This window comes from Yarrowia lipolytica, chromosome 1E (genome assembly GCF_001761485.1).
Source record: "Yarrowia lipolytica chromosome 1E, complete sequence".
Classification (NCBI taxonomy): domain Eukaryota; kingdom Fungi; phylum Ascomycota; class Dipodascomycetes; order Dipodascales; genus Yarrowia; species Yarrowia lipolytica.
In genome coordinates, this window is record NC_090774.1 from 1,975,635 (window position 1) to 2,002,046 (window position 26,412).

Sequence of the window (26,412 nt, forward strand, 5' to 3'; positions counted from 1 at the left end):
AGGCCTCAGATCCGATAAGAGCCTCAGATCAAGAATCCAACATTTCCACCTCCAACAACAAAACCGCCATGGAAGTCGCCCGACAAAGCCTCGAACCATTCGCGTTCGCTGCCAACAAACGGCCACTGGACATGGTCGACTCTGACGAGCCCCGATCAGACAGATCCGAGAAAGCAAACCTCCGTCGACTCGCCATTGTCAACGAACGCCGACAGTACGAAGAGACGCTCAAACCAGACTCGTCGGACACAGAACCTGCCGCTGCCACAGCCGCTGAGCAGCCCGCCGCCAACTCGCCTCCCGCCGTCGAAATCGACCCGTCGTCAGGCCTACACGTGCCCACCCTACGAGCCACCTCGGTGATCCCGTCCTTATCGCTCATGTACGCCGACACGGCTCCTCGAGACGTGTGGAGACCGCAGATCGAGGCCTGGATGAAGAAGTCCGGCCACCGAATGCGCGACGTGGAACGGGCCGTCGAGGCGTCCGACAAGCTCGACGACAAGTATATGCTCAAGGACCCCAAGCCCGTGGCCAAATCCAAGGCAGGCCCTGTCGCAAAGACATCCACTGTCGTGGATGAACAACTACCCCCACAAACGGCATCCATCACCATGCCCTCGCCACAGATCCACAGCAGCGCACACGTTGTCAGCACCCCACAGATCACAGAGCCACCCACGCTCAAACCCCCACAGTCCCCCATACAACACATCCCCCCACCCCCACACATGGCGTCTCCACACCCGTCACCTCATATGGAGACCTCAATGGTCGCCTCTCCGGCACTGTCGTCGCCTCCCAAACCCATCCACAGTGCCTCCACATACTCCACCCCCAGCTATGGCAAGCGACGATGTATCAGTTGTGGATCGGACCAGAGTCCCTGCTGGCGCCCGTCGTGGTCTGCATCAGCAGGACAGCTGTGCAACTCATGCGGTTTGCGGTACAAGAAGACTGGAGCCCGATGCACCGAGTCCGACTGTGGCCGGATCCCAGCCAAGGGCGAGTGGGCAGTTATGCGAAACACGGCTAAGCGAAATCCGGAAACCGGCCGGATGGACTATGCATGCATTTATTGTCGAGGAGTGGTGGAAGTGAATGAGAGGTTTTGAACTGGACAAGGCATGCTGGCCAGCTAACAACGGCGAGAGATTGGAAACGAAGGACGAGACGAGACGAGACAGCGGACACAAGACAGTTCTTGCTAATCACCACTGTCTGTGTTATGACCCGTCGACAAGCTCGTCAACCAACAGACTGACCTCCCACCTCCCTCCACCGTGCAACGCTAACACTAACGCGTGGCTATTTTGTATGGAATAGCCATTGATGACTTATGATGGGTATTTTTTGGAATTGTTTTTTTTGGTTTTTGATGTTATTTTTGTCTTGATTGTTTTGTAAGTATAGAGTGATAAATGATGTTTAACAGAGGTATCTTGGGTCGTAATAGTAGTATCTCGGACCTATCTTGGTGGTTGGTGGTTCTCATACATGTATGATGCAAGGAAGACGTACGGAGCTGTAGCGAAGTCCATTGGGTCACGTGACTGCGAGTCATGAGAGGTATCGCCTTGATGGTAGCAGTGGGGTATGATTCTGTTGAGTTGGGTTGCTTCTTACTCGATCGCTACAAGTACAGTAGTTGTCGGTACTTGTTTGTCTCTTGGTATGGTGAGTGTCGATGTTCCAGAACAATCTGTTGGAAAAAGAGTCGTTTAGCGGAGTTTCGAAGTGTAAGGTTTGTGGTTCGAAACCGGGATGGGTCGCACAAGTTTGTGTCAGAAACATGTCTGTTGTTTGTGTTGTTTTCCGACATTTCGTCGCCGTATGTTGGACTTCCGCGGAGAGGATGGGTGTCTTGGGCTGTGGAGAGGATGTCAAGCTGGTTTGGTGTGTGTTTCTCCAAGGACAGAGGCGCTATTGAGAAACAGAGACTTGTGTTGTGTTCTCCTCGTTCCGGGGATGTCACACGTCAGCTTTTCGGCCGGTTTCTGTCTCTCGTCGTGTCACAGATGGTGTTGTTGTTGATGAGTTCCTGGTTGCCCTGTTTCGCACAAGGTGGTGCGTGAGGTTGTGTGGAGAGGGGCTTGAAGGAGGGGGGTCGAGGTGCAGGAGCGTCCCCCGAGGGGCCCTAGGCCGTCACATGACCGGCATAATGGTGTGGAGTCGGGTTTTGGTTTTCCTGGCGGGTTCCACACTTGTCAAGTCTCGTTTTTCAGGCTTTTTTTCACTCGCTCTTTTTGCACTTTGGCATCTTTTTACCTTTGGTGCTTACCACCTTTGTATGCAGGAAATCTATTGGGTTTGGTGTATAGGTGAAAAAAAAAAAAAGCCAAAGGTGACTGTTTTTTTCCGACTCGGTCATGTTGCATTTTGTGCGATATTATAAGTGGGGAACGAATGGAGGCGAGCTGGTGTGATACGGGAGCTGCTGTTTCTCACGATTCTGCCCAGCCATTTATCACGCGCACGCTGACATCTTGCACTTAGTCATCAAGAGCTACAGTACGACGAGTACATACTACCAACCACTCCTGAAGTGCTTCCATGAGTTCAGTTGAGTGCTGAACCAACTCTCGACACTCTCGACAGCCTGTGAAAAGGAATGAGTGTGTGGAAAGGGATTCAATACTGGAGAAGAGAGGGGAGAGATCGAGAGGGTGATGTTACATCCCCAAGCGTCGTAGTCTCGCGTTGATGACTGGAACGGACTGTTGAACGACGATCAACATGGTGTGCAAGCTGATGGACAGTTGTGCCAATGGTTCAGAAGCGTTAGTTGAGCTTCTAACGACCTACTACTCGCCTGTCAAGTGAGGTGTGTACTTGTTCATACTCCTACTCGTCTCACTGGCGTCTAGGGTTGTGAGCACCGTCGCTTATGAAAGACGCCGTCGCCTATGAAAGACACCGTCGCTCATTGAAGACTAGATCCATAATATAAACAAAAGAGTATTTCTCTGAATGGCGACGGATTGGCCAGCCCCATCGTTACACAATTTGTCCAAAAACACCATCTCTGCCGTCCATCGATATCTGTCGAAATCATCCGGACCAGACAGTAGAGCTTTGAGAACCCCGAAGGAGGAATACTGCAGTGAAGTGTTCTTTGAAACTCTGACTGGAGTATCTCCATTTCTATATCTCCATTAGTAATCACTCCAAACAGATGTCTTCCCGCTTGAGTCAGCCGAGACCACGGTCACGTATGGTGATTCCTTCAAACATATGACTCCATTGACCTAACAAGACACTGGCAGTTGTAAATACGTAAATACATTCTTGATGTAAGTTTTAATCTGATTGGAGACTCTTCTGAGTAACACACTCTCTTCCAAGCAGTCATTTTGGCCTTTTTTTCTTCCAAACCCGTCTCGATTACTCATCAGGTTTTATCTGAGAACCAAAACGTCTCAATCATTGACATATTGTACCATCAACTCTGTAAAAACTTGACAGATGTGCTACTTGTGTCATTATGAATCGATTTTCCAAATATCCATTATCATTATCCCATTTCTTCCCCGATATCACCTCCCCATCTACCACCTCCATCTACCAACCACCATGCTCAGTAATCAGAAACTCCTCTTCACAGACCACAATTGCCAATAATTGACCACCAAAAGTCGTACCATGTGTTTCTCCGGTGACCAGGTCTCGCTTTCACCCATTTATTCCCTCAAAAACACCCCTACAGTAATTTCAGCGCCTTTTCATCAAACTCCATACTTGCAACAAAATCACAATGGCCCCCTGCCTAAACTACGCCCGCCCATAATTGAGTATATTTGTATGACAATCCCGCTCGAAATTTGGCCCACTTGTTCCCCGAGCTCCAAATATTCACTATTCACCTTCACCTCGTGCCCACCCTGGCCCCCCAATGCCCCCCGTGCTCGTAACGTCTCCCTCCCCCACACCCCACACACGTGACATAAAGTGTAAAGTGCGAGTACCTCGGTTGTGCATGCACCACTCCAACATGACATCGCCAACCAGATCACCACCCACTACACCTTCCAGGAACCCCACAATGACGGACAAGCTGGTCAAGGTGACGCAGAAGAAGAAATCGGCGCCGCAGACGTGGCTCGACAGCTATGACAAGTTTCTCGTGCGCAACGCCGCGTCGATCGGTTCAATCGAGTCCACTCTTCGAACGGTTTCGTACGTTTTGCCTGGTCGATTCAACGATGTCGAAATCGCCACCGAAACGCTCTACGCGGTGCTCAACGTGCTGGGCCTCTACCACGACACCATTATTGCCCGTGCAGTGGCCGCATCGCCCAACGCTGCCGCCGTGTACCGCCCGTCGCCCCACAACAGATACACAGACTGGTTCATCAAGAACCGAAAGGGATACAAGTACGCCAGCAGAGCGGTGACCTTTGTTAAATTTGGCGAGCTTGTGGCGGAAATGGTGGCCAAGAAAAACGGCGGCGAAATGGCCCGGTGGAAGTGCATTATCGGTATTGAAGGAATCAAGGCGGGGCTCAGAATCTATATGTTGGGCTCTACACTGTACCAACCGCTGTGCACAACCCCCTACCCCGATAGAGAAGTCACGGGAGAGCTGTTGGAGACCATCTGTAGAGACGAGGGAGAGTTGGACATTGAAAAGGGACTCATGGACCCCCAGTGGAAGATGCCCAGAACCGGACGAACCATTCCGGAAATCGCACCCACAAATGTCGAGGGCTATCTTCTCACCAAGGTGCTGAGATCGGAAGATGTTGATCGGCCGTACAACCTGCTGTCTCGCCTGGACAACTGGGGAGTGGTGGCCGAGTTGCTGTCCATTCTGCGACCCCTCATCTACGCATGCTTGCTTTTCCGACAGCACGTCAACAAGACCGTGCCTGCGTCCACAAAGTCCAAGTTCCCCTTCCTCAACTCCCCTTGGGCCCCCTGGATCATCGGTCTTGTGATTGAAGCATTGTCGCGAAAGATGATGGGATCCTGGTTGCTGCGACAGCGACAGAGCGGCAAGACCCCCACAGCTCTCGACCAGATGGAAGTCAAGGGCCGAACGAACCTGCTGGGATGGTGGTTGTTCCGAGGCGAGTTCTACCAGGCCTACACCCGTCCTCTGCTGTATTCGATTGTGGCTCGACTGGAGAAGATTCCAGGCCTGGGTCTGTTTGGAGCTCTTATTTCCGATTACCTGTATTTGTTCGATCGGTACTACTTCACCGCCTCTACTCTCTAAGCGATTGATGATTGGAAACACACACATGGGTTATATCTAGGTGAGAGTTAGTTGGACAGTTATATATTAAATCAGCTATGCCAACGGTAACTTCATTCATGTCAACGAGGAACCAGTGACTGCAAGTAATATAGAATTTGACCACCTTGCCATTCTCTTGCACTCCTTTACTATATCTCATTTATTTCTTATATACAAATCACTTCTTCTTCCCAGCATCGAGCTCGGAAACCTCATGAGCAATAACATCGTGGATCTCGTCAATAGAGGGCTTTTTGGACTCCTTGCTGTTGGCCACCTTGTCCTTGCTGTCTGGCTCATTCTGTTTCAACGCCTTTCGCGCCAGACCATCAACCTTGTTGAGCTCTCCGTCAGCAGCCTCGACCAGATCATCAAAACCAGAACCCTTGGCTCGAGTTCGGGCTTCTCGAAGCTTGTCTTTAGCCTCTTCATAATCGCCCTTCTTGATAGCAATCACACCGACTCCATATGTGCATAGAGCCTGGGCCTCCTCGACTTCCTTGGTCCGTCGGACATCGGGCTCAAGAGAAGGAATGGCCTTGAGAACACGCTTGTAACATGACTCGGATCGAGCCAGGGCGTTATTACTGCTCGTCTTCATTGTGTCCAGAGGAATCTCGCCGCCTGTGTCAGCTTTGATGGTGGTGCCCTCGTTCTTTTCGGCAGTGTGAACAATCACCTCCAGCTGTTCAGACATGAGGTAGAACATGGAGGCTAGGTTGGCTTGGGCTAACAACAGATCTCCCACTCCACATCCGGAAGCAAGCATGATCTGATAAGTGATTTGCTTCTCTCTGAGAGCAACGTTGGCGAGGGCGTCAGAGAGGTTGTGAGTTGTGAGCACATCACGAGCAGCAATAAGCTCGTCTCTGAAGGGCATCCAGGCGTCGTAATTGCCGGAAGCACGCAGCAGACGAGCATGAGACGCACTTTTAGTCAGCTGGGTCATGAACTCCCGCTCGCTCTGTGTCGGGGGCGTGCTGGCGAGTTTCAGCAGATCTGTGGCCTCGGGGCACCGTCGACAGACCTCTTCTTGAGCCAGCAGGATCTGCAGCAGTAGCGCTCGTGATACCACATCATTTTTCTCGGTTCCAGAAATGTGAGCGAGCTTGAGAGCGATCCGCAGACCTCTCTGGATCACCTGGGGCCGGACATCCTGGGCGATTTTGTTATTCTGGAAGGCGTCAACGTAGGCAGCACAAATCTCCATGTACACGTCGTGGGCAGCGTCCGGGTAGTTGAGCATCTCGTAGATCTCTGCCAGTTTGAGCTGGATGCCTGTGTATTCGTCCGACAAGGGAGACAGGCCTTGGGCCTCGGCCTCCATAAGTGCCTCAATGTAATACTTGACGGCCTCCGGGAGGTTTTGGCCGCCAAAGCTTTCGCTCTCGGCCTTGAGCGCCTTTCGCAGAATGGTGGCGACTTCCGGGGTGAAGGTGTGTCGAGGGTAGAAGTACCATGTTGTGAAGCCGGAGATGGCTGCCAGGAGGAGCAAGATAGTTCTAAACCGGACCTTGGAGACGGGCTCGGCCACGAGGATTCGTCCTGCAGCTCCGGAGGGAGGAGGGGGGGTTTCGCCGTTCTGGAAGTACGATTTGGGGCCACTTGAGGACGACCCACTGGGCTCGGGGGGAATGTCGCCCTTCTGGAAATTGGTCTTGGGAGGCACGGCGTAGTTTCGGACCATGATTGGCGGCATGGCCCGGCGGATCGGAATAGCCCTCAGCTGAGCGACTCGCGATAATCGGAGCATTGTGTGTTTTGGCGATGGCGTTGTAGCACGATACTTGTGTATACAAGTATTTTCGAGAACCGATATTGGGTGGAATCTAACAGACTCTGATCGTGCATCTCCTATGCAAACGGAAGAGTTGCTGGTGGCGGGCGTAGCGGGGCAATGGGGGGCAATAACGGGAGTATTTAGCGGTTGTGCGGGCAGTACGGTATTTTAGGGGAGCTCAGATGGTTTATATTGGGTTTTGTCTGGTCAAAATCACGTCTTTATGCAAGTACTTGTAGAGTATTGTAGTTGGAGGGAAGATACTTGTATAATCAACTAATTTAGGTAGTGCAATTTGTGAGCATTTTGGCAAGCAGTTGGAACCTTGATGAGTCATCTGAATTGATCATTTGGTTACAAGTATGTACGTGTAGTTGTAGGTGTACTTATACTGACGCACTTGTACCTGTACACTGACTATCTACGAGTGACCCCTTCTACTCCTCCGTTCCATGTATGCCAATATTTCAGCTGAAGCTACAGTATTTACATACATACTGTATAACCTCTCACTTCGAAGTCAGTAGACCTACTGTGACAGATGAACAGATTGACGTGAAGATTTTCGTGTGAAGATTTTTGTGTGTAGATTATATATATTCCGAGGAAAAGACCTGAATCAAACAACCGGCCCAACAAGGACAGCTGTTATTTCCCCTTTTTTGTATATATCAGCCTACGCTGAGTTGCATCATCTGTAGCAGGCGCTTAAGCTGCCTCAGCGCGATATTGTGAGACAGACTGCGAGCATGATGAGTACAGTAGTGGAGATACCGTGGAACGGGTGGTTAGAGGGAAACAGAGACACAAAAGTAGTCCGTATTGATTTGCTCGAGCTTCTATTATCGTGATATTCACACATCTCCTATCGATAACCAACACGAAACTTGACCACCACCGCAAAGCTCAAAAAATCCAACAAAAAATCCAACTAAAAGTTCACCAAAACTTGCCAAATCCAACTAACCTTAATGCAAATAAAGGCGGTAGAAATGGGAGTTTTTCCATTCTGGTCCAATTGATGAGTTAAAAGAAATTCAAATTAAAGTACAAATTTCGAAAGAATGATGCAAATTCGACTCTCAAAGATTGTGAGATAATGAATATTGCCTCGGATATACTGCACTCGCTCGTAGGACTAGGGTTGATCGACTCGAGTCTTCTCAATCTAATGATTTCACAGGGTTAGGACAAGTCCACTGTGCCCAGACCTATTCCAATAAACACCCACAATCAACTAATCATTAAACCAACAAGTTACAAGTAGCAGACTCGGAGATATGTACATGAACTAATTATAAAACACATCCTAAATCGAACATAATACAATACGCCTCGAAGATGAATCAATCGACTTTTACCAATTAATCCAATTAATCGAATTTTTCGAATTAATCCGCACGCCCTTCTCTGCCCATGACATAGTTTTTCCGGATCTTCGGTATGCTTCCTTTTGTTCTATTTCTGCCCGTCTTTTTTTCCGGCTGAGCCGCTCCTCCCTCCCGCTGGACCGCGAGATGCACACGATGGTGCTGAAGTGGCGAGTCTGCTACTTGTACTTGTAGTACACCTTCCTGCAAGTGATTTATAAGCAGAAAGTCGGAATCGCGGCTGTACCACCACCGCACAGATTACATAAGCTACATTCCCCCCCAAAGCCCCGACTGTCTCAGCAATATTGAATGAGTCAACACTTCCCCTCTCACCAATATCTTTTCCCCTCAACCGCACGCTACCAGGTGGATCTTGTCCCTTGTCTTCCATAGCAACAATTTGAGTTTGTCATTTTTCACTCAAAGAGGGAGGAGACAGAGAGGCGTGTCTTGAGGACACAATCGTCTCCAACAGCCACAATTCCAACGGCAGCGGGAAACCAACCAGATGGCCGTACTCGCCGCACCGCCAGCTCCACGCCAGTCCTGCTCCACAGCCAAAAAGCCCCCGTGGCAACCAAATATGTCACCCAGTGCATGTGGCCGCCATTTCCAAGCCGCACAAACGGACCGCATTCGCCGTGAACAGTTGCCTTTTGGGGACGGGGCAACAAAGGGAATTAGTCACGGAGGTGGTGGCGGCAAAAAAACCTGGCAAAAATCGCAAAACGCAAAATGGCGTGCCAAAGGGTATATATCCGTGTCACAGTCGGAGTGCAAAAGTTTTCCTCATCCTCAATCGCCTCTTGTCGTCGACTTTTTGAACTCGCCAGCAACAAGAACCCGTCGGAAACGCCGTTGATTAAGTATTTTCTGAGAAAGACAAGCTTATCGCCCTGACACCAGCTTCTCGACTTTTTAAGAATTCACTGAGTCAAGTCCATCACCACCAGACAATCGAAAATCGTCACTGAGTCCACCCACCGAGCACTGAGTAACGAGTCACAAAGAGAGCGTCCCCAACTCTATTTTGCATTCCATTTTTGGCCAACCCTAATCAACAAAAAGCTTAAGTTGGAATTCCCACATTTGGAAAAACCCTAAACATTAAGCAACATCCTTTTTCGGACAACCCCAACCCTAATCAACCCCCCAAGCCTAACTCCGCAACCCCCACCATGAGTCTATCTGCCTTGCGTCGAATCGGACAACTTAGACATCACTTCACCAGTGCAGTGCCAATTGTGTCTTCCACTTCTCCCACTACACAACCGTTCAACACCAACACCCTCGCAAAACACATCCACACCACCCCGTACGCTCTCAAAAACAAAATGACCGACATTACCATGATCCCCGGCCCCATTGAGTTCGACCCCGAGGTCCTCTCAGCCATGTCGCACCAGTCGGTGGCCCACAACTCTCCCCAGTTTGTGGAGGTGTTTGGCTCCGTGCTCACCGATCTGCGGGCTCTGTTCAAGTCCACCGACCCCAAGGCCCAGCCCTTTGTCATTGCTGGCGGAGGAACCCTCGGCTGGGAGATTGTTGGAGCCAACCTTCTCAAGCGAGATGACAAGGCTCTGGTCATTTCTACCGGATTCTTTTCCGACGCCTTCGCCGACTGCCTCAAGGTCTTCTGCGACCACGTCGACGTCATCTCTGCCCCCGCTGGCGAGGCCCCCTCTCTCGGTGAGATCGAGACCGCCCTCAAGAAGGAGAAGTACAACCTCATCACCCTGACCCACGTCGACACCTCTTCCGGAGTCGTGATCGACATCAAGGCCATCTCCGAGCTCGTCCACAAGGTCTCTCCTGACACGCTCGTTGTCGTGGACGGTGTCTGCTCCGTCGGAGTTGAGCCCATCTCCTTTGACGACTGGGGATTGGACTTTGTGCTCACCGCCCCCCAGAAGGCCATTGGTGCCCCTGCCGGCCTCTCCATCTCCATGGCCTCCCCCCGAGCCGTTGCCAAGGTTGAGTCTCTCGAGAAGATCCCCGTCTACTTTGGCAACCTCAAGAAATGGCTGCCTATCATGCAGGCCTACGAGGCCCGAAAGCCCGCCTACTTCTCCACCCCCGCCGTGCAGAACGTGTACGCCCTGCAGGTTGCCCTCAAGCAGATTCTTCACAACGGTATCTCGCTGGACCAGCGTTTCGAGAACCACAAGCAGGTCTCCGACAAGATCAAGAAGCAGATCAACGACTGGGGTCTCGAGATTATCGCCAAGCCCGGTCTCGGCGCTCACGGCCTCACTTGCATCTACCTCCCCGAGGGCGTGACTCTCCCCGACTTTCTCCCCAAGGTTGCCGCTAAGGGCGTGACTCTGGCCGGCGGTCTGTTCAAGGGCATCAACACAAAGTACTTCCGATTCGGCCACATGGGTGTTTCTGCCGTCGACCCCAAGCGGGATGATGTTGACCGAACTCTCAAGGCCATCCACGACTCTCTTGTCGAGGCTGGTTACAAGTGCTAAAACTATCGAACGTGACGAGATAGTTTGAATGCGAGACATTGGAGAGCGGCGGCCGCCAACTCTCTCCAATGGGAACGACGTATAGTATATATAGATTGAAGACGATGTTTGTAATATTTACTGATTGTGTACGGTAAGTACCGGTGCAACCATGCCGATTGTAGTAGTGTAAGTAGTGTAAACGATGATATGGAGCAGGGTGGAGAGGGGTGGACAAGAGGTACTGAACGAGTGCGAGTACGAGTCCGTTTCTAAAGCCGTTTTTCTAAAGTTGGTAACTTCAGAGACTTACAGATGCTGGTTACTTGTACGACTGCTCATAAGCCCAGGGGTACAAGAACTTGTAGATGGCCTCTCTGACGCCAATATTCTCTGTAGCAACGCACCAGCTCGGACTTTTCTGTGTGTTTTCCCAGTTGTAACGCTCAATTGGGTTGAAATGACCAGATAACAGGCCGATGGAACGTCTCGCGAGGTGCCATAACTCCTCAAAGCCCCACGGTCTCCACTTGTCATGCCCACAACCACTCCCAAACGCGTCCTCAGGCTGGAACCTAAACACGAAAACACTATACCTATACGCCACACGTCTAACCACAGACTGATTTCCCCGACCACCAATGTTGGAACCCGGCCACGATCTCTACGCTATTATTGGGCTTGTCCAGACCGACAAACCGACCGTTGCGATCATCAAAACGTCGTACCGACGAGCGGCTCTCAAAGCTCATCCTGACAAGGGCGGATCGGACGTTGAGTTCCAGAAGGTGGCGTTTGCGTACGCCGTCTTGTCCGACGAGCACCGTCGAAAGCGCTACGATACCACCGGGGAGTACACAGAAGGTGTGGATGGCGATCTTCAGGACTATTTCGACCAGGTGTGCAAACGGGGTGTGACCGAGGAGATGATCAAGGAGGACAAGAAGGCATACCAGGGCAGTGAGGAGGAGAGAGACGATGTTTTGGAGGCCTACGAGGAGTACGAAGGAGATATGGATCTTCTTTTCGAGTCCATCATCCACTCTGAGATTGAGGCTGATGAGAAGCGGTTCAAGAAGATGATTGATGAAGCAATTGAGTCTGGAGACGTGAAAAAGTACAAAAAGTACGCCGGCGAGAGCGACAAGAAGACGCAGAAGCGACTCAAGAAGGCCAAGAAGGAAGAAAAAGAGGCCGAGAAGGCAGCCAAGGAGATTGGACTCAAGAAGGAGGACGGCGAGGCTGGTCTCCAGGCTCTGATTCTCAAACGACAGAGAGAGCGACAGGGAAACTCGTTTCTGGACAAGCTGGAGGAAAAGTACGCCCCTAAGACCAAGAAGGGTAAGAAAAGAGAGGAGCCCAGTGAAGAGGCCTTTGCCAAGAACCGCAAGTCCAAGAAGTGAGGAGTTGGAGAGAGCTTTGAGAGGCTGCTGGACGAGAAATACTGGACAAGCCACCAATTGCGAGGGGGTTAAGTGGGGGGTGATCTGTGAGTAATAACCATGTGCTACAATCCTCTTACAGAGCCTCTTGAACTGTTGTTTATGGTGTCTGCACTCCAACTTTTGGACTACCAGTACATTCTTCGGTAGCAGGGAACCCCTGTGACTTACACCCTGTCTCTGATCATTTCATGTATAATATATATGTATTCTTGAGGGAATAAGTAACCAGAAATAGGCCAATATTTGTCGATAATGGGGTAATCATCCGTACTTTTTGCAACACTCCCGCTCGTACTGTAGCATGATCAACTTTAATGATGAAAATATAGATAAAAAATTGGATCCCGAAATTTCAATCTTACCGCGACACCGGAAAGCAGAACGCGAAAAACAACATGGTCTACTACTACGAAAGCCAGGTCGTCGACCCGTACACTACTCTGTACATGGGCAAAGACAAGTTTGAGAGTGAGTGTCGCGGGGGTAGTATTTGTGCAAACAGCTGAGATGAAAGCTTGTAGTGGAGCTGGAGGGCGGAGAGACGACGGTCTAGATACTCCGAAGACAAGAGACCTATGGATACATTGTGTGCCGAGAGACGAGGGTTGATCAGACGTTCAAGTTTGCCTGGACAGAAAGAAGACTGTCATATTGAACATATTGTTGACTTGTTGTTGACACCTACTGGGGTCTAACTGCTACCATTTCCTTTGCCCTCAGGTCCTTGAATGGTTGGACGTTTGGACATTCACCGTTGCGTTTATAAGGAGGCCACTCTGACCCATGACCACTAACCCAGATGAAAACCTGATCAAAAACGGCTGGCTCGAAGACGTGTGGTTCCACGTCGACAACCTCTCTTCTGCCCACGTTTACCTGCGAATTCCCGAGGGAGCTGACTGGACGTTTGAGACTCTTCCTGCCCAGGTTGTGCAGGACTGTGCTCAGCTCACCAAGGCCAACTCCATCGAGGGCAACAAAAAGGACAATGTGACCGTCATCTACACTCCCCATTCCAACCTCAAGAAGACCAAAGGCATGGCCACCGGTCAGGTTGGGTTCCACAAGGACACCCTGGTGCGAAAAGTGCATCTGAAAACCCGTGAGAACGGCATCATCAACCGTCTCAACAAGACGAAACGAGAGGAATACCCCGATCTAGAAAAGCAAAAGACCATTCACGAAAGCAAGACCCTCAAAGAGGCCAAGGAGGCCCGAATGGAGCGAGAACGGGCCGAGAAGGCTCTGGAGGAAGAGCGAGCTGCTGAACGTTACAGAAAGAAGCATGCCTATGATGATTTCTTCAGCGAGGAGAATATGCAGTCCAGTGAGACCACGGGGAATATTGAGGATGATTTCTGGTAAGGACATGGCCAAGGACATGAGCGACTCATTTCAGGAATGTTCTTGAGCGGCTGATATCAGGAATGTTCTTGGGCGACTGGCTTCAGTAATGCACTTGAGTGGATGAGTTCCGTTAAGAGCAACTATTTCGACACTACCAGAGAGTGACTGTACCATATATCAATACATTAATTTATTGCCCTGTTGTCTGTAGCGCTTGTGAGTACTCTCCACACTCGAGTATGTACTGGTACAATTGGCTGAGATGAAAGCAGGACTGATAAACCAACCAAAGAACTACAGTTGGCAAAACCGATACCAATCGAATCGCCTCGTTCGGGCGAGTCTGACAGTGGTCATATTGTCCTCTTGGCTATGGAACAGCCCACCAATATGGACAGCCTTGTAGAAGTGTCAAAATCGGTGAGAATATCACGTTAGCCTGAAGAGGGGGTTAACAAGTTCAATGCGATGATACATGATGGCGATCAACAGCTCTACAAGTAGTCGTGCCGGTACATAGACCACTCTGTCGTAAACTGGTGGCCAAGTACGTCATACGCTCTCTACGTGTTGTGCTACGTGTTGTGGAGGTCCAATGAGCGGCCATGGCGCAATACTCCACTCCTCCACAACTCGAGCTCAGTTACACACTGGTGGTCTCACTCATGTGTACTCAAACAGACACTGTCAATGCATAAATTACATGCCGCTTAAGGGTTAAGATCACCGGCAAAGTTGCCCTTCTCTCGCTGGCCGTCCCACTTCTCAATCCAGTCCTGGGGGCACAGAGAGTTGTATGATCGCCAGAAGACCTTGCAAGGCTCAAACTCCTCACCCTTGGCGTTGATGCACTTGAAGTAGTCGACGTAGTTTTGCCAGCAGTGCTTGGTCTGGTTCTGGTTGGGGAATCGGGGGTCGAATCCGACTGCGTTAGTATGTGCGATTGAATGGTTGAAGGATTGACCCGCTCATCTTGCCTGGCTCGTGTCGCTCACGTCGGCTTTGTGTCGGTTGTGTCGCTTGCGTCGGTTGTCCAAATGTCGGTTGTCCATTGGTCGCTTGTGTCTGATTCAATTTGCTCAATGTCGCCAAACATCAACGTTGGGCCATCTGGACGCGCCCATTGATCCATGCCATCTCAGTACTCACCAGTCTTAAAGACAACCTTCTGCTCTTCGGTATCAGACATTGTTTTGTGTGTAGTTGTAGATGATGGAAGCACCTAAGCAATATGTATCCGAAAGTCAGCTCACTGGCAAATGTTGCAACAAAAACTCTAGCTCTTAGGAAGCCTCTGATTGGTCCTGGCCGATTGGGAGGTCGAGGGTTAGGGCACCCAAACCCTATTTTCGTAGGCGCGAGACGATACTCATAGAGGGGGACGGCTATATATGTGTATATATGTATATGTGTGTGTGTGTACGGCTTGTTCTAGGTCATGTGACTTATCGGAGAGCCGATTACGATACGAATTGATTAGTCATGCCTACTACATCACCCATGTAACCCCCCCCTGATGTTTATATATATATCCCCCCTTACACCGCTTGCTCGATACTAGCTACCGAATCAAAAGTGGCATGTTCACCAGCCGCAGCCAATTTGACTTTAGCTCTGGGCGTGCTATGGGTGGGTGGTGTGAAGCTGGTCAGATTCCAGCTGATGGTAGATGAGTGTGGTATGAGGGTGATTGAAGAGGGCGAATTCGAAACAACGGGAGGCTTAGGGAATTGAGCGTGTGACGTGAATGGGCGGAGAGTTGACCAAAACAAGTTCACACCTAGCCAGTTTAGTGTGGCTGATGTGGCTAGTGCTTGCATGTGTCAACTAAGTACGCTAACAAAAAGATACAATTACTTGACCTTGACCCCCATTACGAGTTCAAGTAAGTGAAACAGGACACGGGGTTCGATTTGAGCTGACGTCGAATTTCACGAAAGTGTTCTCAACGATCCACTAGGTCGCGTTTTCACGTGATATTCGTGTCCCATTTCCCGCAGGCCAGGTTTTGTGTCCGTGACAGCTCTTCCGGAGCTCACAATGGTCGTCTGTTGAGTCCTCCAAAGTGAACCACATGTCAGCGGTACGACACGCACGCACGCAAGTGCGGAACACGACGACATGGTAGGCTTACATAAGCCAATTCGGCGGGCTCCAGATGTCTAGCTACAAGGGTTCAGTAGAGGGAAAACACGTCAATTGATCTAAACACGTGTCTTTGCTCCCTCTTGTGTTTCTGTAGCTTCCCCATCCCGCACAGTCCAGGAAGTCCAGGAAACAAAGTTTGCGATAACCCAGTCACCACTCCACAGAGTATCTGGAACGCTACAGACAACACATTTCGCCCGCCCGCTAGCACACAACCAGGGCCTTTCATCACGATGAATACATCTGCAGAAGGAGCAGAGCAGGGCAGGCAAGATCCCCACTGGACGTCGAGGACGAGGATCTTTGGCATGGAGGACGGGTCCGAGTTCTGGAGTGGGTCAACCCTCACGCCCACCAAACATATTGACAAGGTGGTCTTTGGAAGCAACGCGGTCTGGCGCGCGTACGCAAAGAGCCATGGAAAGGTTCTCTTGGTTGATCTGAGCTCCGGACGCCAGGATGGCCGGGAGTTCCAACATTGTGTGAGCTTTGTTGCAAAGGACGAAGACGGCGACAATGTCTACCTCGCGTTTGGATACATGCGAAACAAGACGATTGAGGACTTCATGTGGCTGTTTGATATGATCAAGGTCCAGTCCAAACACCACTCGGTGCCTCTTCCCAAGACCATCTACTCCAGCGAGATGAAGGAGTGCTACGAGACCATCGACCGAGCATTCCCCAACAGTAACATGCGGTTGTGGCTTCGAGAGATCAATCGGGACTTTGTAGCGCAGTGCCAGCATCTGGTGGTGCGTGACTCTGATCGAGTGCTTCACGACAAGGTGGATCCTTCCAGTTTGACCAAGGACGAAAACATATGGCTTGAAATGATGTCCGACTGGTCGGAGATTCTGGAATCAGACAGCAAGAACCATTTCAAGGAACAATGGGACGAGTTCCGCGCCACTTACAAGAAAAGCCACCCCGAAGTTGTTTCGTATCTCAGAAACCAATGGATCAAGCCGCACAAGCGCATCTTGACGGGCTTGTGGACAAACAATGAAGAGGGACATGTGTTTGATCAGAATGCATACATGGAGGGTGCTGCAAAGTTTTTGGAGAGAGCCGCGGGCTGTCATGGCCTGGAAGACCGTCTGGTAGCTATTCAGACTGCCTACAGAGAAAATCAGCTTACTGAGGGCAGCTCTGGAAAGCGACCAAGCGATGAGGATGAGTATCAGGAGGATGTTGATGATGCAACAAGTAGAATTATGAGCATTCTTCGTGGAGGAGAGAACGAGGAGAAGTCCGGAATCTCTGAGGACTCTGAGGAAGTGGAAGTAGTGGAGGATGGTGAGGAAGTGGACGAGGGTGAGAAGCAGGAGGTTTCTGAAAAGGATACATCGGTAGAGGAGGAGGATTCTGAAGTGAAAGAGGAGGAAGAGCATGAGGAGGCAGAAATGGAGGTATCTGAGGTGGGTTCTGAAGAGGAGGACTCTGAAGAAGACTCTGCAGATGCCTACGAAGAGGAGAGGACTGACGAGTCGGGCGAGAGTGATGTTGAAGACACAAAGAAATCTGCAACTCGGGCTGTGAAAACTGTGAACCACCCGACTACTCCTCGAAAAGCTACTGTACAAGCAGGCGCTCCAACCTTGATAGGTCACCTCCCCCTCGCACTGGTTTCTCCTACAGCCACGACTTTGATGCCTCCCAGGATGACACCACTTGGAGAGGTATTCCTTCACGTTCCGGGAATTGGCTATTTGCCTGAATGGCGTGCTCTAGAGTTACAGAAAGAATTTGAAGAAGCTAAGAGAAAGCAGAATGCGGAGAGAGAGGAAGATGTGGTGATGTTGGATGTCCATGACTTGGAAAAGGAAAAAGAGGAGGAAGAGGAGGATGAGGAGGATGAGGAGGAAGAGGAGGATGAGGAGGAAGAGGAGGAAGAGGAGGAAGAGGAAGAGGAAGAAAACTCTGGCTTTGATCCTGATTCTGGTAAACCCTTGTCAGAGAGTGAAAGGAAGCGAATAAAGGCGGTCAGAAGAAATTTGCGTCTGGAAGGATCCGGTACGGAACTTGAAAGGTTGCTAAATTCTAACAAGCGTTCAAGAAGTGGGAGATCACGTCCATCTCTGGATGGAACCAGGAAGAGCATTACTGAGATCCCAAATGAAGGGAAAGGCGGTGTTGCATCCGATACTTTTGTTGCAGATGTCGACGGGTCGTCAGCCAGCAAACGATCGAGAAGAGGTCAGCAGCGAGCGTCTTCTACGGTTGCTACGCTAAAGACGCCCAAACCCAAGAACAAGACTCAAGAAAAGAGTGCTGAGTCGGAGCAGCCTGTAAAGCGGGGACCAGGAAGGCCACGAAAACACCCTCTCGGTAAGGAGCCTAAGGCGGCTGTAATAAAGCGGGGACCACGAGGGCCGTATAAAAAACGTGTCCTGTCCGCAGCTACGGTTTATGATTCTGATTCCGGGGATGCTGCCGAGCCGAAGACGTCTGGAATGAAAAGCTCTGACACTCCTACGAAATCCAGAGGTCGAACGCGAGCTGCACGACGTTCAACGATGGTTTCTGAGGATGAGGAAGAGAAGGACAGGGAGAAGAAAGATTCAGTGAGAGATTCTCCTGCAGATACAGTGAGCTCTTCTTCTGAGGACGAGCCTGTGGTGGCAGTTCCAAAGAAGAGTCCAAGGAGTATCAGCGTCAACCCCACCACCAAGCCTACCGCGAAGAAGACTACTGCAGCAGCCTCTAATTCCAAGTCATCTCCCACCCAGACTAGAATGCAGATCGGGCGTCAAAGGGAAACTACAGGAGTTAACAGAAACCCCCACCCCGCAGTTTCCAAGACGGTGACCCCACGGTTAGTGCAAAATCGAACCGGATACAAAACCAGCCAGCCCCATCCAGGACTAGAAAACTCGCAGATCGATGGGCGTCAAAGGAGAACTCCTACAGGAGTTTCAACAGAAAACCCCCCCACCGCAGTTTCCAAGACGGGTGACTCCACGGAGTTGCTAGTGCAAAATCGACACCGAAAACAAACCAGCCCAGTCCTCCCATCCAGACTAGAAACTCGCAGATCGATGGCGTCAAAAGGAGAACTCTAAGGAGTTTCAAAAGAAACCCCCCACCGCAGTTTCCAAGACGGGGACTCCACGAGGTTGCTAGTGCAAAGTCGACACCGATACAAACCAGCCAGCCCACATCAAACTCGACCTCAGGCACTTCGAGTTCCAAGCAGAATCGGTTGTCTTTTGCTTCCAAGTCGACTCCAGGGCCCAAGAGGACCCCAGAGAATGCACCTTCGAATTCGACTCCAAAGTCGTCTTCGCAGACTTCTTCGAAGACAGTCACTGAGTCACCTACTCAGAAGACTACACCAAGGCCAGCTTCCAAGGCGACGTCCAAGGCGACGTCCAAGGCGACGTCCAACGGCACTCCGAAGTCAGTCTCCTCCAAGACGACCCCCAAATCAACCCCGTCAGATTCCATGTCTCGGAAACGACCGACTGAGGAGGCTGGATCTGGGTCTGGCCGGAAGGGCAAGAAGCAGCGCAAGTCTGATGTCACTCAGAACGGAGTGTCCAAGGCCGATACACCCACCAAGAGAAAAACCAGCCAGTCTCGTCCTTCGCTGGGTCAGAGAATCCTGGGATTCTTCAAATAGCCACCCATTGTACGATATCATACTAATATTATTTGTAAATTATGTTCTTACTACCAGTAGTGCCACACTCAAACATTCAACGTAGCCAGTTACTAATCCACCAAATCACCTTGTACATGTGAATACACACATCTTTACTTGCTACTTGCTGACACTACTTTTACTGCAAGGACCCGCTTTGACATTGCTTACTGTGGTAGCTCTACTGTAGAACGTAGAAAGTACAGTACATACCCCTAGAGGAGAGTCACGTGACCCAAGATCTGGTGCCGTTTCCTTGACGTCACGTGTCATTTCATCCCATCGCTTTGGATCCACCGGCGGCTTATCTGGTATCCAAACTCAATGGAAGTTCCGCGGTCAATTGGGTTGCCATTTGGGTCCCCCTCCCATGCAGTTTTCTGTGCCTTGGGGGCGCTAGGTCTGTGGCTCTGTTGGAAGGGGCAGGTGTAGGAGGCGATTCACGTGACACAAGGGTGTGCCTTGCGGGGCTCTGTTCGTTTTTTCGGCTTAATATTCAGCCGATCCCGCAATCTCCACAGCTCTCAGATTAGCCAACCACGCCGTTACAGATAAGCCTGAGCAGAGATAGCGCCATAATGAAGCTAAAAGTCTAGTTGTAGTATTGGGAGAGTTATAGCGACAAGTTGTTATTAGAGAACGTCGATATGGAGGAGGGAAGCTTCAAGCGGCCACGAGAGGACGGTTATCACGTGACTTCTTGCTCCAAGTACATCCGTTGAGGAGCTGTTGTCGTGTACTTGTAGGGGGGGACGGTGTCGGGGTCCATGCAAGTTTTTTTCATGCCTGCAAAAAGATTTTTTTGTTTTTGGCCAAAAAAAAAAAATTGGACAGCTTCGCAGCTGCAGGTGAGTTTATTTTTATTCCAACGGCTACATTTTTTTCCAGTCGCTTTTTTCTCTCCCTCTCGAACACCAGTTCCACACCACCACACCACACATCACACACCACACACCATGAGCGACGTCCAGGTCCCCACCGACAAGAAGTACATCTCGTACAACAACGTGCACAAGCTGTGCCAGGAGGCAGCCGAGAAGATCAAGGAGTTCAAGCCCGATCTGATGATTGCCATCGGTGGAGGAGGATTCATCCCCGCCCGAATCCTGCGAACCCACATTCGAGTGCCCGGCTCAAAGAACATCCCCATCCAGGCCATTGGTCTGTCTCTGTACGAGGAGCTTGGCACCGGCCAGCTCGAGGAGCAGATTGGAGTCGAGGTGGTCCGAACCCAGTGGCTCGACTTCTCCACTCTGGAGAAGCACTCCGGAGACCTGATCGGCAAGAACATTCTCATTGTCGACGAGGTGGACGACACCCGAACCACCCTGCACTACGCCGTCTCCGAGCTGGAGAAGGATATTGCTGCCCAGGCCAAGAAGCTGGGCCGAGAGGACGAGAAGACCACTCTCCACGTTTTCGTTCTGCACAACAAGGACAAGCCCAAGAAGGCTGAGCTCCCCAAGGACATGATGGACTCTGGCCGATACATTGCTGCCCGAACCACCCCCGATGAGTGGATCGCCTACCCTTGGGAGGCTCGGGATATCGAGGAGCACACCAAGTTCGCCAAGCTGCAGAACAACGATTAGATGTAATATAGTATTTAACAGGGCTGGAGTAGAGCCACAGCCAAGCCAAGCAAACAAAACGACTTGAGCGTAGCGAGAGTCCAATAGATTGTCACACACAGCAGAAACCACCTTTTTCTTCATCTCAGTGGACAAGCTGTTGCAGTGAAAAAAGTCCTGAGGGTCTCTTTTCCACACTAGCGTCATGAACGACAAAAAACTGTGCTAAACCATTAACTGCCAAGGGGAACAGTTCCAGCGCTACCTCTGCAGTAGCTAGTGAAGTCCACAGAGGCTAAAGTAGTGCTGATCCGAGTGCTAGCAGTAGATGGAGCTGATGTGAGATAATTTACTGTCCCAAGTACGAATAATCTGCGACGGACTGAGATTACTCCTTGTTATGCCCTTTGTACTGACCAGCTGAAAGATCAATTGAGCTATCCTACAACATCTACAAGTCCAGGGTACACATTAACATCAATTCAATATCAACAATCTAACACCGTGTCTCTTGACACTCTATAAATATGTTATGGGACAGCTCTCTTGGGCTGCTTCATTATTCATCCTCGCCAACAAAGTCCTTTCGCACAATGTCCAAGAACACCTCTTCAAGAGACGTAGGACTTACCGAGTAATACTCAATGCCCAGTCGCTCCTTGTTCTTCTCCAACATGGCGAAGATGGTCGACATTTTGTTCTCGTGTCCGGCAGTCTTGCATGGAACAGCCAGCTTGATCTGCCCGTGGTACATCTTCTCCTCCATCTGGGACTGAGGGAACACCTCTCTAGTCCACTCAGCAATATTCCACATCTGCTCATCAGATGTGTAGGGCGCGTTGGAACACACCAAGTGCACGTGGAACAGGTTTCCGTATTGATTACGGAGCTCTGCCGCAGACCCAATCGCCAAAAACCTCTTGGCAAGAATACCTGCTCGGTTGGCAAGCGCATCGGCCTCCTCCATTGAATGGGTAGTCAACACAATACTTCGTCCATGGGCTACAGATGACAGAGTACGCCACATGATTCGCTTGGCAAAGGCATCCATTCCAGAAGACGGCTCATCCAGCAGCAGCACCTGAGGGTCGGCCATGAGAGCGACTGCCAAGGACAACTTTCGCTTGTTTCCTCCGGAAAGAGCGTTGGCAGTAGTCTTTCGGAACCGATCCAGACCGGTGGCTCCAATAATATGCTCCACATTGTGGTCACGGTCCTCCTTGCTGAGCCCTCGCAACATGGCGTAAAACTGCAGAGTTTCAGTCACCGACAGCTTGTCCATAGCGTCAAACTGGGGACAGACGCCGAGATGTTGACGGGCCTGGGCTCGGTTGGAAGAGACAGGAATACCGGTTACGTGGATGCCGCCAGACGACGGGTTCTCCTCACCTCGAATCATGTTGAAGGTGGTGGTCTTACCCGCTCCGTTGGGACCCAGAAGGGCAAAGCACTCGTTTGGCTGAACTCCATAAGTGACATCGTCAACGACTCGGTTGCCTCCGTACTTTTTAGACACGTGTGACAACCTGAGACCTTGGTTCCATGACTCGGGATTCGAATCCACGTGCTCGGCCTCCTTTTGGACGTCAGAGGGAGTCGGCGATTTGGTTTCTTCATCCTGATCTCTGTGTTTGCCTCTGAAAACGAACCGGAAACGTCCAGAGTCCCACCAGACTAGAATACCGTAGAACACAGCGGCTTGCACAAGGAGATACAAAATAGGACCTCCATAGGCGAGAATGTCACCCATGTAAGAAATCTCGGAGTTGTCTGAACGACACAAGACACCAAACAGATTCATGGCCACGAAAAACGCTCGCACAAGCTGGCAAGTGGGCGAGAAGATGGAGATGGTGAAATGGATGGCCCTGACAGTACTGTCCACCTTCCAGGGATCCTCATACATGAGTGTGGACATGTATCCAATCATGTAGATGAGGAAGTAGATGGCATTATAGCCCGCAGTGATGGCAAAAGCTGCCAGCTGAGACTTGACCATGAGAGACACGACAAAGGAAAATAGAGAAGCCGCCAATGCGTACAGCATGAACACAACAAACAAGTATCCTGCTCCCATAACGTACTCCGAAGAGCCACCGATGATTCCGGTACAAGCTGCACCTGTCAGCATGAGAGGAACCCAGTCAAAGATCGCATAGGCAGTCCAAAGGGGAACCACCCTTAGTCCATTGGAATAATGCATAGCACGCACACGCGAAAGACGCTCAAAAGTAGGGTACAGGGCTGCAAAAGCGGGCACAACACTCATTGTGAGACCAAAGTAGACAATGAATTGGAGAGTATCGCCGGTGGAAGAAGACCAGGGAATTTGGAAGGGGGAGAAGTCAGCATAGATTTTGTAGTCACCATTCTGGCGGACATTTGTCAACAGATTCATCATCATAACAGAAAAGTAAGTACCATGGCCAGTGTTGGTCAGATATGCAGCAATGGGGGCAGAAGAGTCTAGGTACACTCCTCCGGGATAGACCTGGGTGTAGTTGGCGTTCAGATAAGCCTCAAAAGAACTCTGGGTGTCGGTGTAGTGAGTTCCGTTGTTCATTTTGGCCATGATCATGCTCTGTATCGTCGAGTTGCCCATTCCTCGGAGCATACCTCCAATGAACGTTCTGACTCCCTGAGTAGAGTCCATCAGGACACTCTGGGGGCCAACAGGCATGTCTAGTGGATCAACACCCAGTCGGTAGGTGTTGTAGACCTGTCGTCTGAATCGCGAGTCTCCCTCGCAGGACGATCCCTTGAAAGATCTCAAAAACTGAGAGGTGGCTCCAGCAACAATGATGGGCAGAATGAACATGACAATATGAGCCAGGGGGTTTCGCTTGAGAATGATGAGCCGCTTGACCAGCATGGACCATGTCTGATGCAACAAGCCGGTAGAAGAGCCCTTCTTGAGACCACCCTCACCCATTTCGGTGATCTCGGCATGCTCAATGTGGTCTCGTTCCGCCACTCGGAGGAAGACGTCCTCAAGCTGGGGTCCAGCTACTCGGTACTCCACACCCTTGTCTTCCAGGTCTTCAATTTGTTCAGCAACCTGTGCAGCACTTTCCAATTCAACAATCTCCTCTCTACCCGATCCTGGATGAGAGATGAAGATTCGATAGCCGCCTCCAAGCTGCTCCTTGAGCTGAACAGTGGTTCCGTACACCTGCAGAGTTCCCTTGGACATGATGGCAATGTTGTCTCCGAGAATGTCCGCCTCGTCCAGGAAATGCGTCGTGAGAAGCATCGTGTGAGAACCTCTGCTTGAAGTAATAATCTCCCAGATTTTTCGTCGGGAAAGGGGATCAAGTCCAGAAGACACCTCATCGATAGCACATACGTTGGTTCCTCCAGCAAATGCAATGGCAAGCTGCAACTTACGCTTCTGGCCTCCAGACATGGTTCCTGCTCGGTCATGGCGCTTCCTGCTTAGATCACACTTGTCAATCAAGAACTCGATAGCTGCAGGAATTTCCTTCTTGGGAACACCCTTGAGCTGTGTCCAAATCCGAAGATGCTCCTCACAGGTCAAAGTGTCCCAGATAACGTTCTTCTGGGGGCAGATTCCAACTCTGGAGCCTGGAGAAAAGGTGATGGTACCGCTGGAAGGCTTTTGAATGTTGGAGATCATCTCCAGAGTGGTGGTCTTTCCGGAACCGTTTGCTCCTAGAAGGCACACAATTTGTCCGTTATGAACAGGCAGGTTGAGATGGTCCACGGCTGTAACAGTGTTTTTGACCCGGCCAGTCCATCGAGATCGGATTTTGTACGTCTTGGTCACATCCTCAAGCAGAACTCTGTCCTTTTGAGATTCGTCAATGTTGATCTTGGAATGAACTCCATGCATGAACCGCTCAACGATCATGGCAAGGAACAGGTAAAAGAAGATGGAGAAGATGGCGCCGAAGAAAATCACAATCACCTTGATGTTGGAGTCAGGCGCGTTTTCCACCATGTTGGTTCCGATGTCTTCCTTCTTCCATCGACCTGTAGTTTGGATGAAGTAAGGGTAGTTCATGGGTGGAAACAGAAACGACAGAACGTAGACAGCAGCGTCTCTAAACCGTCCTTCGTTGTTTGGGACTCGAGTCTGAACGGTACTCATGATAGCCAAGAAACAAGACAGACCAGAGGCTACAATACCGGCCAGCTGGGCGTAAGAGAAGAACATGGAGAGAAACATAGCCCAGGTGATCATTGACATACCCGAGAAAATGTGGTAAAAGATGTAAATGGCCACATTTGTGGGTTTCATCAGCACAAGATTCAAAGTAAGAGCTATACTGATCCATCCAGGAAGGTAGACAATGCTGAACGAGATCAGATAGGCCAGATGACGGGTGAACTGCTTCACCCCCATAGCTGTAAGCAAACCAGAAATACCATACTCTCGTTCCTGAGCTGCCATACCGGCCAGATGGTAAATGACACCAATCATGCCGAGAAACAGGGCAGGAGCTAACCAATCAATCACAATCTGAAGGAATTTGGAAATCACATTTTGTTCATGTTGGGTCTGAGACTCGTCAGTGTACGCGAGAGTGTAGGGGACAGTAGTTTCTCCTGTGATTGCCTTATCCATTTGCCACTGCAGAGGAAGGATGAAGATATCTGGATCAGACTTGTGGCCTCCAATGTCAGTCAAAATCAATCCAGAGTTTCCTCGGATGGTGTAGTTATAAATCTTCTGCTCCTCATCGATATGGTTCCACTGGACTCCTCCGTAGCAGGCGGAATCACCTCGCAGGTTCTGACTGCACACCTGGAACATGTCGTTTTCGTGTTCCAACTCAAGGATCTGGGAGCTGGGGATCCCCTCCAGAGCCGTGTTCATGATCCGACGCATCTCATCGGTGACACCCAAGGGATCACGTGAGTAATAGATGATTTTTCGCTCGCTTACCACATCTCGCAGTTGACGAACTGGAGTGGGATCCGACACACCGTAGTTGGCGTATGGCGAATAGAACGCTTTCGAATATGACTGTGTTAGAGACAAGGAATGTGGCATCACCATGGATAATGTCGTGGCCATCATTATGAATTGGATGTGCACTCGCCCTCCGAGACCATACTCACCATGAAAACAATGAACGCCACAGGCAGCAGCGACGACCGAAAGAAGGTCCACCACCACGATCTCTTGAACACCAGCATGTGTTTTCGCACCAAGGCGACCGTCTGGCCAAACATAGTCATTTGCAGATCCACATCCTCCACGGACGTCTCGCTGACGTTGAACGACTTGGATTCCGGGCTGGATTGCACCGCCAGAATCGCGGCATCTTTTTCCGACATTTTTCAACCCCGAAATGAGAGACTTGACGGACCTCGCAAGTTGCAAAAAGTCGCACGGCTTGCTTTCAGATTCCAGACAGACAGAGAAGAGACAGTAGGGTTGGATAAC

General features: G+C 50.5%; 13 protein-coding genes across 13 annotated transcripts; 9 read left to right on the forward strand and 4 right to left on the reverse strand.

Moving 5' to 3' along the window:
• Positions 1–68: 68 nt before the first annotated feature.
• YALI1_E19757g (uncharacterized protein) lies at positions 69–1,115 on the forward strand (the record flags this gene model as incomplete). The annotated part of the gene is made up of 1 exon (XM_504028.1): positions 69–1,115. The coding sequence occupies one exon, from the start codon at positions 69–71 to the stop codon at positions 1,113–1,115; it is 1,047 nt and encodes a 348-aa protein (XP_504028.1).
• A 447-nt stretch (positions 1,116–1,562) lies between these two features.
• Positions 1,563–2,075, forward strand: YALI1_E19772g (uncharacterized protein; the record flags this gene model as incomplete). The annotated part of the gene is made up of 1 exon (XM_068283024.1): positions 1,563–2,075. One exon carries the CDS (start codon positions 1,563–1,565, stop codon positions 2,073–2,075), a length of 513 nt encoding a protein of 170 aa, XP_068139125.1.
• A 452-nt stretch (positions 2,076–2,527) lies between these two features.
• Positions 2,528–2,840, reverse strand: YALI1_E19783g (uncharacterized protein; the record flags this gene model as incomplete). Its single annotated transcript, XM_068283025.1, has 2 exons — positions 2,528–2,717; positions 2,806–2,840. 2 exons carry the CDS (start codon positions 2,838–2,840, stop codon positions 2,528–2,530), a joined length of 225 nt encoding a protein of 74 aa, XP_068139126.1.
• A 1,052-nt stretch (positions 2,841–3,892) lies between these two features.
• Positions 3,893–5,218, forward strand: YALI1_E19795g (uncharacterized protein; the record flags this gene model as incomplete). Its single annotated transcript, XM_504029.3, has 1 exon — positions 3,893–5,218. The coding sequence occupies one exon, from the start codon at positions 3,893–3,895 to the stop codon at positions 5,216–5,218; it is 1,326 nt and encodes a 441-aa protein (XP_504029.3).
• Positions 5,219–5,417: 199 nt separating this feature from the next.
• Positions 5,418–6,992, reverse strand: YALI1_E19826g (uncharacterized protein; the record flags this gene model as incomplete). The annotated part of the gene is made up of 1 exon (XM_504030.1): positions 5,418–6,992. One exon carries the CDS (start codon positions 6,990–6,992, stop codon positions 5,418–5,420), a length of 1,575 nt encoding a protein of 524 aa, XP_504030.1.
• Positions 6,993–8,900: 1,908 nt separating this feature from the next.
• YALI1_E19845g (uncharacterized protein) lies at positions 8,901–9,496 on the forward strand (the record flags this gene model as incomplete). Its single annotated transcript, XM_068283026.1, has 2 exons — positions 8,901–9,174; positions 9,327–9,496. The coding sequence occupies 2 exons, from the start codon at positions 8,901–8,903 to the stop codon at positions 9,494–9,496; spliced, it is 444 nt and encodes a 147-aa protein (XP_068139127.1).
• Positions 9,497–9,570: 74 nt separating this feature from the next.
• YALI1_E19852g (uncharacterized protein) lies at positions 9,571–10,866 on the forward strand (the record flags this gene model as incomplete). Its single annotated transcript, XM_504031.3, has 1 exon — positions 9,571–10,866. The coding sequence occupies one exon, from the start codon at positions 9,571–9,573 to the stop codon at positions 10,864–10,866; it is 1,296 nt and encodes a 431-aa protein (XP_504031.2).
• A 620-nt stretch (positions 10,867–11,486) lies between these two features.
• On the forward strand, positions 11,487–12,248 carry YALI1_E19871g (uncharacterized protein; the record flags this gene model as incomplete). Its single annotated transcript, XM_504032.2, has 1 exon — positions 11,487–12,248. One exon carries the CDS (start codon positions 11,487–11,489, stop codon positions 12,246–12,248), a length of 762 nt encoding a protein of 253 aa, XP_504032.2.
• Positions 12,249–12,685: 437 nt separating this feature from the next.
• On the forward strand, positions 12,686–13,655 carry YALI1_E19883g (uncharacterized protein; the record flags this gene model as incomplete). Its single annotated transcript, XM_504033.2, has 2 exons — positions 12,686–12,758; positions 13,090–13,655. 2 exons carry the CDS (start codon positions 12,686–12,688, stop codon positions 13,653–13,655), a joined length of 639 nt encoding a protein of 212 aa, XP_504033.2.
• A 692-nt stretch (positions 13,656–14,347) lies between these two features.
• Positions 14,348–14,826, reverse strand: YALI1_E19902g (uncharacterized protein; the record flags this gene model as incomplete). Its single annotated transcript, XM_504034.3, has 2 exons — positions 14,348–14,562; positions 14,787–14,826. The coding sequence occupies 2 exons, from the start codon at positions 14,824–14,826 to the stop codon at positions 14,348–14,350; spliced, it is 255 nt and encodes an 84-aa protein (XP_504034.1).
• Positions 14,827–16,018: 1,192 nt separating this feature from the next.
• On the forward strand, positions 16,019–18,847 carry YALI1_E19916g (uncharacterized protein; the record flags this gene model as incomplete). Its single annotated transcript, XM_504035.3, has 1 exon — positions 16,019–18,847. One exon carries the CDS (start codon positions 16,019–16,021, stop codon positions 18,845–18,847), a length of 2,829 nt encoding a protein of 942 aa, XP_504035.3.
• A 1,348-nt stretch (positions 18,848–20,195) lies between these two features.
• Positions 20,196–21,020, forward strand: YALI1_E19958g (uncharacterized protein; the record flags this gene model as incomplete). Its single annotated transcript, XM_504036.3, has 1 exon — positions 20,196–21,020. One exon carries the CDS (start codon positions 20,196–20,198, stop codon positions 21,018–21,020), a length of 825 nt encoding a protein of 274 aa, XP_504036.2.
• Positions 21,021–21,558: 538 nt separating this feature from the next.
• YALI1_E20016g (uncharacterized protein) lies at positions 21,559–26,303 on the reverse strand (the record flags this gene model as incomplete). The annotated part of the gene is made up of 2 exons (XM_504037.4): positions 21,559–25,989; positions 26,085–26,303. The coding sequence occupies 2 exons, from the start codon at positions 26,301–26,303 to the stop codon at positions 21,559–21,561; spliced, it is 4,650 nt and encodes a 1,549-aa protein (XP_504037.3).
• Positions 26,304–26,412: the final 109 nt, after the last annotated feature.